At 37.3% G+C, this 12,783-nt stretch overlaps 1 protein-coding gene across 1 annotated transcript; it reads left to right on the top strand.

Moving 5' to 3' along the window:
• The first annotated feature begins 678 nt into the window (after nucleotides 1-678).
• Jra (Jun-related antigen) lies at nucleotides 679-10,271 on the top strand. The gene has a single exon (XM_019049237.2). The coding sequence runs from the start codon at nucleotides 953-955 to the stop codon at nucleotides 1,811-1,813; it is 861 nt and encodes a 286-aa protein (XP_018904782.2). The 5' UTR covers nucleotides 679-952; the 3' UTR covers nucleotides 1,814-10,271.
• Nucleotides 10,272-12,783: the final 2,512 nt, after the last annotated feature.

Below are 12,783 nucleotides of genomic sequence, written 5' to 3'. Positions count from 1 at the left end.
TTTGTAGTCTTCTAATTTTTAATGCCCGAAAAAACTTGGAAGTTTACTATAAATATGGTATTATGAAATGGATTACATTTTGCAATAAGGAACCACTGTCTCTGGCTCTTCCACAAAAGGACGTATCTGCATAGGGAAACCAATGGCATACAATATGTTGTTTCTACAATAAGCTAGCAGTATGGTTCCTCCTTGCAAAATGTAATTCAAATATTCTTCTGTACCTAATCGTCGGGGGGAGGGGGGGGGGGGCGAGGGTGGGTCTTATCCGCAAGAAGTGGGTACGTAGCGGAAGCTAGTACCGGTCTCAGGCTCGGATGTGAAGGGCCTGCTGAATTATCAGTTTAATTCTGTTTAAGAATCGGCAATCGGCAAGCTGAGTAGGAGTTGGTCGTGGCGGCAAAGTCGGTTGAGGTAGCCGTAGCGCTACGCGAGAAGGGGCCGCGGGGGTGGGGTAGAGGGGGAGGGGCAGTTGGCAATTCCGCGAAGTGTTTTTTACCGATAGAAGTTGGAGAGAGAGCTTGAAGCAGATGTTTGTGACGTCGCGACCAATCAGAACGCTCGCAATTTAATGTATACACTGATGTCATCGCCGACCAATGAAAACGCTAGAAAATGACGTCAGTTCTAAAAATACCCGTGATGAGTCATCAGAGAGAAGTGGCTATCAACTAGTCTCACCTTCTCTCATTGTAAGTTCTGCATCTCCGCGCGTAGCAACCTGTGCCGTGGCGTGACTCACATCTCAAGTTATCACATTTTCGTAAACAGTGCAGTGAGCTACGTGTGTTTCGCGTGTTTTGTACGAGTTCATGCATTTTCTGTTACGGGTTGTGTGTTTATCCGGAATGTGGTTTAATCATTCGATTTAGTGTGCTTTTATGCTTCGAAAATTCGCATATATCTCGGTGCTTTTTCGGAATTTAGTGATACAGTGCGTCTAACCTCCTTAATGGTGCACCAGTCAGTTGAATCTAAAATGGAAATGACTTTTTATGAAGAACAACCTTTTCCTCAGCCTCAGAGAATGCCTCATGGGGATATGAATGTTTTGAAACGTACGTTAACTTTGGATCTTAACAAAGCCAACAATGGAGGTAAAAGACAGAAGTTACTTACAAACCAATCAGTTCTTTCATCTCCTGACATAAAGAAGCTCAAATTCAGTGATGGCGAGTTGGAAAAGTTTATCATATCTCAAGCATCCCTCACTGGCTCAAATACATTAATTACTCCCACACCAACTACGACCGCTATCTTGTGCACTCGAGGTACGGAGGAGCAAGAAATGTACGTTCAAGGTTTCCAAGAAGCTCTCAACGCCTTACGTAATAGTGACTCCAATCAAAGTGCTGACACGCAAATGGTCGAATTACCTAGAAGTAGTTCCAACAGTAGCAGTAGCAGTTCCAGCAATCTTTACATGGCTTTAGATTCTAGTTACAATCCTTTAACATCGTCAGCTTCTAATTTCCCCCCCAATTTCTCCAATGTAGTAATCAAGGATGAACCACAGATGGTGCCTAGTTTAGGATCAACTCCACCTCATTCTCCAATTGACATGGAGTCCCAAGAGAAAATTAAATTAGAAAGGAAGCGCCAGCGAAATCGTTTAGCAGCATCAAAGTGTCGTCGGAGGAAGTTGGAGCGCATAGCTAAGCTAGAAGACAAAGTGAAGTTGCTGAAAGGTGAAAATTCTGAATTAAGTACAATGGTTAATAGGTTAAAAGACAGGATTACACATCTGAAAAAGGAATTAATAGTGCACATGCAGCATGGATGCTGGAAAGATGAGTACATCAGTATCAAGTGAGTGTCGTCAACCGGATGGATTTTTGTACCTGCTGTACAGGCAATATTCTATAGCTCATTACCACTTGCGCTTTGTTCTCTTCTCCTTGTAAGTTTCTCCTTTTTTATTAGTAATTTATTTTTTATAGATGACTTTTTCCCAACTTGTGCCACTCTTCGTGTTGTTGTCATCGTGAGATTGACTGCAATCCATTATAATATCTCAATCGTTTCAAGTTTGCTCTAGTACTTGTAGATATTTGTTATTGCTTTCCCTTCTCATCAATTTTCAGATTAAAGTCAGGTGTAATATGTAATCTGCAACGCCAAGTAATCTTCATTCAAACACCTATCCAAATATCTTTGGAACTTCAATTTATTTATTCAAATTAATGTAAGCAATAATTGCTTAACAACTGCCTAATAACAACTGCCTTCATTCATAATTATTATGAATGAAGGCAGTTGTTATTTGCATAGGTGGTACACTGTGGTACATGTTATTTTCTGCTCTTTCAATTTAGCATGACTGACTAGGTATTTCTCAGAAACAAGTTTGCTTTTCTTTAAATTAAATTGGCAATTTGGCATTTGAGGACTTATATGTAACACTAGCGGATGTCGTGTTTTCACATTGTGAGAAAATCGCGTTTGAAGTTTTCAAAACTTTGCACTTAGCCGCCTGCAGAACCAAGAGGATTCTTATAAAGATTTTCATGATGAGCAACTCTTCTTGTAAAAAACACACGTTTCACGACATATGTAAGTGGAAAATTGAAGGAATAACAGCAATTCTAAAAAGATGTGACATCCGCTATTTTTAATGAAAACATTTTTTATGCATGAAACTAAGTCCTCAGGAAGGATAAGGCTGGTGATATGATTGAAATGAACCAAACGTAGCTATGTCAATGCTTAGTAATTTAATAAAATTGAACAAAAATCTAAACCATCAGTAACTTCCACAACAAAAATTAGGAACTAATGATAAAATCAATTTAAAACTCATCAATTCTAGCGAGACGGTCCCGATACGCATTATTTGAGAGTCAGCTGCAGCCCATGGCCGTTGCGCAGGCAGTTATCGCAAGTGTGTTGGATTTTCCACGGTGTTCTGCTGCGCCGGCGAGGGAGAACAGTAGATATCTGCTGTTTTTAAAAATAACATGGTTTTCAGTTCATATCTCGCAGAATAGTTGCGCTGGAAGTCTGAAACTTAGCATTCTTGAGGGCTTTAGAATTCGAAAGAAGCGTTTTCCCTAAAAATGACGGATGTCAGCGACCGCTATTGTTACACATAAGTCCTCATTTGTTCTATCATTTAGGGTAGACGCATTGCATACCTATCTACTGTCAGTCAAACATTATTCTGCAATTTTGCAGTTGCGGACCTTTCTGTTGGCCTAGCCATTTTTATTCAGAATTTATTCTCAACATAAGTAGATAAGAGGAAGGTTCTTTTGAAAGATCTTGATGACTGATTATATTTTTATCCCACCTTTAAAATTGTTTAGCATTTTTAATTGGCATCAAGGTCACCCTCTCAGTGTGAGCAAATAGATATATGTCCCTCCTGTGTAATGAGCTTAACCTAACAGGTATGAAACAAAGCATTACCTTACATGATTTCTCATTGAATTTTTATGTAAAACTTGGTGGATCTTTCCAGATTCAATTGATGAGGAAAATATTACTTAGTGTTTCCGGTGTTCATCAGTTCAAGCATTTATATTGCTGAGAAAACCGAAGTCGCTCTGAGCTCTAGCGGATTGGAAAATAATTTTGGTGTGCTTTACAGCTGAAGAGTGTTTTTACAATGGCTTAATCATTTTTGTCTTGAGTTAACCAGTTTTGTGCATCATAGAAGAGGGGGGGGAGGGGGGTTACAAAACCAAATCTCAGTTTGTCAAATCAATGTAAAAATTTGTTTTTCAATAGCCATTCCTAACCTCATTGATTTTGGATTTTTCCGGGAGAAGAAGTTAGAGTTAACCGATGATCTAGATTTTAAATGCTAATTTTTCACTCATCAGTTGATCTTTGAAGTTTCCAGCGCGATTAATTTATTCTGCATGAAGTTTTGATGAGGATACGTTCGTCATGATACCTACTTTAATAATGAAGATTGTCTAATGGTCTGATCGCATATTTCTCAAGCATCAGAATCATTCAAAATTTCATAAGTACATGCTGATGGATGCCATTTAGCAGTAGAAATCCATTTTCACCGATAATTTTTACATTGCTGCATTGTTCATTAAAATAGAACCGTGTGCAGTTTTTTCACATACCTCATTCAGGGTTGGCACTCTTTTCCCAACCCTAAAAAGCGTATTTCTAAAGAACCCCCCCCCCCCCCCCCCTCCCAATCCCAAGAGAAAACGAAACGAACGAGACAATGCTGTCTTAGAACAGTGATTCCCCTTTGTTAGTATGGCATAATTTACAGACATCGTCCCACGCAGTTTGTAAATTACGTTTCACCGAAATCCAGACTTCTGTATTGCACCCGTCATACAGATCTTAGACAGAACCACCCTCCCTCCACTTATAAACTTACGTCACGGTTTGCTTGGCAACTCTCTCCCTTTTGCTTAAAGAGTTACTTAGTTTTTTGATATTATTACTGAACTGAAACTATGGTAACATATGCAGAGCTAGAGTCCCTTTATACTGAGAGTCAAGACAATGCGAATCCATTTCTGATTGGTCAACCGGATTTTAGGCCTTCACAGTGTCACAAACGGGAATAAAGATTACATTTTCACCGATTGCAAAGATTAAAATCTGAAATGGACCGAGGAATTTCGGGTTCGACAAGGAACAAACGGAATGAGAGAAGGAACGGAGAAAGGAATTTAAGAATGAGCCGATCAAAGATTACGAAAAACGTTCAATTTGTGTAATCTTTATTCCCGTTTGTGACTCCATGAGGGGTGTTGTCTTGACTCTCAGTATAAAGGGACTCTACAGAGCCAGCGAGGCAAGCGTGGTCGTGTCATCTTCGCAGTGTGACGCGCCTTCAATTCCAGCTAGCGGCAATCAGGGCATCACCTGTGGTTGAATAGTTATCTCACAAACGCCTTCCGTAATTGAAGTTAAATACCGATGGCTACACGCAACAAATAGCCTAATTATCTCCGATTGCAATGTTGCACACCTCGTTCATGTTTTATCTTTATTACAATTTTTTTTTTTAAAAAAAAACGGAATAACTGTTTTTCCCAAAATTTTCCGTAAATTTTCCCAATCATTTCTATTTATTCACCGAAATTTATCAATTTTTTACCCCCCCCCCCCCTCCCCCCCGAGAAAGAATTATTAAAATAAGTAATCAAATAAATGAGCATGGTCCGAGGTTCTAAAAAGTTGCAATCAAGATTAAATCCCCCCCCCTCTAAATTATGACAGAAATGGGAAGGAAGTCGAGAATTATGACGCTCATAGACAACGCTTTTAACGCCGCATACTCAGATTTTTGCTTAACCTGACGCGACGCAGCGCAGTACCAGACTCCCCGCCCTCCTCCTAGAGGGAGTTGATCCGTTTACCACTTTCAAAGCGTGGCGTAATTTATGAACACTGAATGTTCCTTAATTCCACCTCCCAACATCATTTATCCCCTTGCATCAGCGTGTTTGTTTTTTCTATTTTATAAACTATTTTTTCTCAGTTTTTCTATCAGAATTTTTGATGTGTCCCATAAGCGAAGGAAACCAAATGAAACCCCACCTTCCAAAAACCCCATTTTATCCGCGAGTGTCTTTTTTCTCAAAATTTTCAACGTGAATGGATCGTTACTGCTAAATGACTTCAGACATGAGCTGATCTAGTGATCTACCTTTATCATTGATTTATCTCTCAGTCAATTAAGTACTGAGAATGCTTTCCTCATGCGCTTGTTGGTGTAATTCTGCGTGTAATTTATAAGAATGATAGTCCTGGATAATAATAAGTACTTGACGAGTGTCAGTGTAAAAACCAGTGGTTGTAATATTGTAAGCCACAATACATTGTCTCGATTTCGTTACCCTATGTCACATTGAAAGTAATGCTTTTTTTACCAATTGAGAATACCAGGAGAAAACCATACTGCTGCTCCATTAGCAGCCAAAGTAAGTGAACTTAGTCATCTACTACACATAATCCGAAATCGAAAACACTCTCAATTGCGTTGGGATCATTGAGTCTTGGTAGGAAGTCTGAAAACCGAAGACGACCGCATCAATCAGATTCATCCTAACTGTTTCGCCCAGACCTCTGGGCAGCCAAGAGTTGGAGCAGACCAGGGAGATTAGAATGTGATTGAATCTGCATTTGTTTATAAAACTTCCCATCAAGATTAAAAAAGTACCAACGCAACTGAGGGTTTTATCGATTTTGGGTAATCTGTACCGGAAGAGAGTTTTTTAGTTTCACTCAGGTACTTTTGTTGTCAGCAGTATATTCGTATTCTCTAGAGCTCTGTCCTGAGCATTTAGTGGTAGACGACCTTTATACCTACATCTTGTTAAATATTTTAAAGAACATCTCCCAATACGGAGAGTGCAAACAACTCAATTTCTCCAATAATAACACAACTTTTAGGGTTTTGACTACACATTACATGCGGAATTGCAGCAACAAACCAACCCAATTGAAACATCTCGTTTGTTGTGCTCTTCTAGATCAAGAGATTTTAGAGGTCCCTAACATAGCCTGGGGACTTGCCTAACTCTGTCAAATTTTGTATTGTATCGACTGGAAGCACGTACCTAGTAGATAATTTGGTATATTTACCATCAGCAGGTATGATTTTTCTTGCTCTGTTGGTATCATGGATCTTGTAACTTGTTCACGCAGGTATTGGAATTTTAGCATCCTAAACAGTTAGGAAAATTTACCGCCAATGTCTTGTATACATTAAGTCTCTTAGCCAAAAATGGGTACTTCTTACGCAAATTTTGTGTAGAAGTGAGAATTGACGAATAAGTCATGCCAGACTTTTTCCTTGTACTCACTATTAGTACTTTCCTGTCTTTTTTATCTCGCTTTCCCGAGAATATGAATGCTCGGTTAGTTGATATTTTATCTTATTCGCAAGAGTGCCCAGCTCAAACTGAACTTCCCGTCCATAATTTTTTAAAAATTTTATATACAGTAGGTATGTCTGGATAACTGCTTTTTTATCTTTTTATTTTTGCGTATGAAATTTTGGTATTAAGTAGTTGCCTCTTGGAATTTTTTTTTTTTTAATTTAAAGACTGGCCCTAGGCTATCTTGTCACCCACGCACAGTAAACAGGAGTAAGGACACAAGTATTTTTTATGTAACTCGAAAATCTATGTTCTTAAAAAAAATAACAAATGTGTGAAAAAGTAAAATGAAAGTTTAAAAAAAAAATTAATTTAATTCATGTTTTAAAGCAAGATTTAAGTTTTAAGTAGCATTAAAGATATACGTGAAATTTCTTGCTCTCCAAGTAACCTTTCATCCATTTGAATTTCGTTTTGAATTTCAACTTGCCATTTGTTTCGGCGAGGCTTAATCATTTACTTATGAAGCGTTTACTGAAAAGGAATTTAATGATGACAACGTTGAGCAGAGGACAACGGGTTTAAAAGTTTTGCCTGTATAGGTCCCACAGTAAAACCGGACTTCAGGTGAAATGTTTGCGTACTAAATTTTTTTTTTTTTATCCTTAAGTTTTTGGCTGGAGGAAATAATTTGCTAGATAGGTACGCTCAAAACTACCCCCAACTCAGTTTCCTCACGAACATCATTTGATGCCCTTTCATTAAATGCTGCCCATATTACAAGTGTTGCAAATGACGGTGCAAAAAATGAGAGGCATTTGTCTTTATGTTGACACTTTATTTTGGGCACAACTTTGCCTCCAGTGTTTGCCTAGTTACGTAAACACCTTCGATTTTGAGTTTCAGCACTGTACCAGTGGGGAATAAATTGTAAATTATGTACATTATCAGAGTGTAAATATCGTGAGTACAAGCTTTGAAAGAGCAAACTTGAAAATTTCAATCAAATTTTAAGTTCTATTAAATTTTGAATTCACCATGTATTTTTTACTACTACATAATATTTATTTTTCTAGTCAGTTGTGTATATAATTTCTTTATAATATTTAGCTCAAATCAAATGTCAATTTTTATCCATGTTGTTTCATTTTGATATATTTTGTGAAGTATTTATATGAAAAAAAGAATGTTTTTATCCTTACTGATTTTTGCCTTTTGTAACTGTATTTATGAAGTGTTATGATTGCACAATTTTTTACAGCCATCGTCCCCCTTATTTTTGTAATTCAGTGTCAGAAAACCTTTATGTTGGTTGCAGGTGTATTCTTAAACCACTGATCATCTTTTTTTTTAAAGTCCTGTTAGAATTGTAAACCCTACAGCCCATCCTTGACGTTGAATTAGGAATCACCTGAAATATGTTTTCACAAAATGTGAAGTAAAGAAAAAAACTACTGTCGCCCATAGTATTTGTACAAATAAGTTGTCATCCCATATGATTACCTACTGATTGAAGTTGATCGAAATTCCTCCATTAAGACTCTGTCAATAGTTTCTGACTGTTTTTTGATAATTTTTTGTCCCATTTGTCATGAGCAAAACTAATTTTTTGTTTGTGAAAAACAATTTTCGCCAAGCTGTTTTGATTGTAATTTTTACGGTTAAAGTAAATATAAAATATATTTATGTTCAAGCAAAAATAAGTGGGACATCGTGTAAGCAAACTCATAAAAATAGGCTCAGCAATAGCAATATTATTATGCTCTGAAAAAAATTATTTTCGGTGTGATCAAGCTTAATTTATGTATTTGTAAATGAAGAGCAATTATAGCAACTATGCGCAAAGCCATGTTCAACATCTAGCTTTTTCGTAGTTTGAATTATTTTCTCTTCTTTCCATCGATTCAAGCTATCCCTCAAATTTTCGTTCCATTGAATATCTGCAAAGTTTTTATGGGGTTTTTTGGGGGAGGTCTTCTTAATTTTTTTGTACAACTACATTCTGTGCTGCAGATACCACTATTCGATTTCTTTGCGTACCAACTCCCTTGTAACATTTAAATTTGAATCTTTCCTTCCAATTGATTCTGATATTGCTGAGTCAAATAGCCAGTAAGTAAAGAAATAACTTTTCATGAACACAATGCCCCAAAAATACCTAATATTCTGAAATGATTTTCTCAATAACAATCATTATACTTACTGTATTGATTAGAATTTACCAAAGATTAATAAGTTGAAAACACGTCATACCTGTGACCACTCTCTTGAAAGGGTGTACAGAGTACCTTTATGGCAATTCGAGAATTCCCTGCTTTACCCCTCCCCTCCAAAACTCTCGAACCGTCCACTTCAGAAACTAGATTGCCCCTCCACATGGCTTTCTTGGAAACTGTGATACTACCTCTCAATGCATTAGTTGTGCAATGAAGCAGTTGAGTAAATTACCAGAACATAACAGGAATTGCAGCCACGGTTTAGTTTTTAACACAGTGAATTCCCTGTTATTTTTTTGTATCCCTCCCTTTAGGTAACCTAACTAAATTAGACAACTAAGCTGACTTGATACTCAGACTTAGTGGGTATGTTGGATGGATATTGCTTGTATGTATCTAACTTCAACAATCGAGAGGACAAAGTACCTTATCAATGAAAAGATTGTCAATATCTGAGTACATGCCTCCTGAGAATTTAATGTTCTAATTCTAATGTCTCAAGTATTCATCTTCACAAGTAACTCCCAGAAAATATATCTACTTAAGTCTAATTTGTGCTCTGTAGAATCAGAGAGTGCCATTGTAATCATATTTAGTTTTAAGTTTATTCCATCTCATTTTTTTAAAGTTAAAGCAATAATTCTAATAGAAAATTAAGCTTAGTTTAAAGTGTCCGTCGTTTTAAGTATCTTTTGTCATCAGATAAGCACATGCTACGATGTTTTTGAAAGTGTCCCTCTGTCTAAGTAATATAGTTAATGGTAGCATTTCACAACAGAATCATCCCCCTATTTCGCACATGTAGCATTGAAAGTAATTGGCAGGTGTGCAGTTAATTACTTATCTCAGTAAACAATGTTGTACACTCTTTTTTCGTATTTTTCCTAACCTAACTGAATATTTAATTATGGATCAGCCTCGCGAATTATCAGTCGCTCAAATTAGCGATTCTCTATTCTATTGAATATCGATGACAATCAGTGGCACTTTCTAACTCTCCATTTTAAGTTTTCTTTTGATTTTACCAAACTATTTTAGGTTTTGAATTTGTTTACAGGTGTTACCGAAAATTTTGTGCTATAACTCTTTGCAAAATGAAACGGTTGTATTTATAAAGTTTATTTTCTTAAAGATTACAATTTTGTATCCTTTTTTTAAAAGGGAAAAGATCATTGTACCTAGCTTACTTGAAATTTTAGTCATTAATTTTTTATTGTGATACCTAATAAATTTTTTCTTTAAAATTTTACACCTGAGTGTCCTCCATTTTGATAAATCCACGTAAAGACCCTACATGTTAGTTTTGTACTCCCGTAAAATCAGCAAGTGCAGTAGTTTGGTCAATGTATCGACTATTGCCTGCAAAATATCGTCCGATTCTTACCATTTATCAAGTTTAACATTTTCAGTATTATTCACTTGAAGTTGTCCAGGACCGGATTTACCAATAGGCTACATAGGCTCCAGCCTAGGGCGCAACATTCTGAGGGGCGCAAAATTTTTGAAAATTTATTCAAAGACGTATTTTCCAAAACCAACTTGCAAACGTAAACGTATCTCAAAACTGTTTAAAATGGTGTTTTTTTTTAAAGGTGAATTTGAACATTTTCCGGACACCTAACATCCTCCTTCTAATCTGGAGGGGAGGAGCGCCCCCTCACGAGAGCGCCTACTTTTAGGGGCGCTACCCTAGGTTCAGCCTAGGGAGCTAAAAATGTAAATCCGGCCCTGAAGTTGACACTTACGCATTTTTCGTTCACCTGATGAGTTAATTTTTAGGTAAAAAGCAGAAACACTGATTTAACTATCACCCGTTAGCAGGTTCAAATACACCTGAAAGTCACCAGTATTGCCATTGAGATTCTAACAAGAGTGTCAATATGTCAACAGCCATTAATTGCTTCAGTCTAATGTTGTCTTACATGGTAGCTATTAATATTTCATCGTTTTCCCCCCAACTAGTGATGAACGAAGTCAATAAAGCTATACATACAGGCATTTTACTGTAATGGCTCTCTTTTGCCAGTAAAGTTTCAATGACTTTAGATAACACTAATTCACATCCGAAAGCAAGCCTCAATTGGACGTATTTCTATCAAACGGAACTATGTGCATTATGACGTGAGCCCTGTTATGGACATATTCGTATGGGTCTCAGGGCTAATGTCTTAACGCACATAGTTCCGTTTGATAGAAATACATCCAATTGTGAAGTGCCAGGTGCTATTAATTTGACTGAACTCTCTTAATTTTTTGAAAATTCTTGAGGAAAATACTTTTTCATATCAATTTTGCTATTTAGCAACAAAAAACAGAAATAAATTGACAAGGCGAGCTAGTAGTTAATTATTTCCTCATGTAATTTTTTATTTACGGGAATGATGAGTGAGAAGAAATGACAACCTTGCCTCTGGGTAGCATTTATGCTCAAAAGAAAATTACATCACCAAAATCTGAAACTTTTTGGTTAAAAAAATCTTGAAAATGTGAACGGAAGAAAGAAAAAATATTTATTCCATACCAAAACTTTGTCTCAATTAGAGGAGAAGAAATGGATCAGGATTTTTAAAAATGAAAAGAGTAATTCTATTGAATCTATAAAATCGTGCAACTTAGATGTACTCAAAAAATCGTACAGGATAAATTAGCGAAGGTGGGTTTTCAAAATTTCAATTTTTGTATTTCCTTTGGTTGGAATTAAAACTTTTCACGTTTTCAAGTTTTTTCAACAAAATACTCCAAAGGAAATGCGGACATTTGGCTACGCCCATTCATGTCGATCAAGTTTCAAGCTTCAGTCAGTGTCGTATGCGACGTGGATACCGAACGAAATAGGTACATCACAGCGCCTGGATGCAACTTTTCGAGCTCTACGGATGTCCGTGTTGCATACGCACGGAGATGAAGGCGTTTTGGCTTCAGAGCGCCATCCGCCTTTCCAGTGGAATGCACAGTAGAGGGAGTGAATGAGAGGAGGCGGACAAGTGGAAGAATTAAAAGCTCATGTCGATGTTAATACGTAACGTGGAAGTTTTAGAGGCAGCTTTATTAATTTTCACGTTAAATTTTCTTTCAAGAAGCCCCTCTTTCAATTTATAACGTTAAGAGAGCAACGTAAAAATTTGCAGTTTTATTCGAAAATTCCATGTCCAACCTCTCTGAGAGGCTCGTATCATTGTGAGGATCTATAAATGAGTCACTCATTTACAGATCCTCACAATGATACGAGACTCTCAAAGAGACTCATTTATAGATCCTCATGCAATGATACGAGCCTCTCAGAGAGGTTGGACATGGAATTTTCGAATAAAACTGCAAATTTTTACGTTGCTCTCTTAACGTTATAAATTGAAAGAGGGGCTTCTTGAAAGAAAATTTAACGTGAAAATTAATAAAGCTGCCTCTAAAACTTCCACGTTACGTATTAACATCGACATGAGCTTTTAATTCTTCCACTTGTCCGCCTCCTCTCATTCACTCCCTCTACTGTGCATCCCAATGGAAAGGCGGATGGCGCTCTGAAGCCAAAACGCCTTCATCTCCGTGCGTATGCAATACGGACATCCGTAGAGCTCGAATAGTTGCATCCAGGCGCTATGATGTACCTATTTCGTTCGGTATCCACGTCGCATACGACACTGACTGAAGCTTGATAGTTCCTCTCATACCTTAACTAACGAAAGGTGGTCCCATGCCCCCCCCCCCCCTCCCCAGAGAAATTTCCTAGCTACGCCCCTGCTGACAAACTAGGTAGCAATCCG

This window comes from Bemisia tabaci, chromosome 1 (genome assembly GCF_918797505.1).
Source record: "Bemisia tabaci chromosome 1, PGI_BMITA_v3".
Taxonomy (NCBI): Eukaryota; Metazoa; Arthropoda; class Insecta; order Hemiptera; family Aleyrodidae; genus Bemisia; species Bemisia tabaci.
The sequence above is the reverse complement of the archived record's forward strand: the minus strand, read 5'-3'. Positions and strand labels throughout refer to the sequence as shown.

Coding starts and splice junctions, on each gene's coding strand:
- Jra (XM_019049237.2), top strand. CDS start 953: ATGGTGCACCAGTCAGTTGAATCTAAAATGGAAATGACTTTTTATGAA.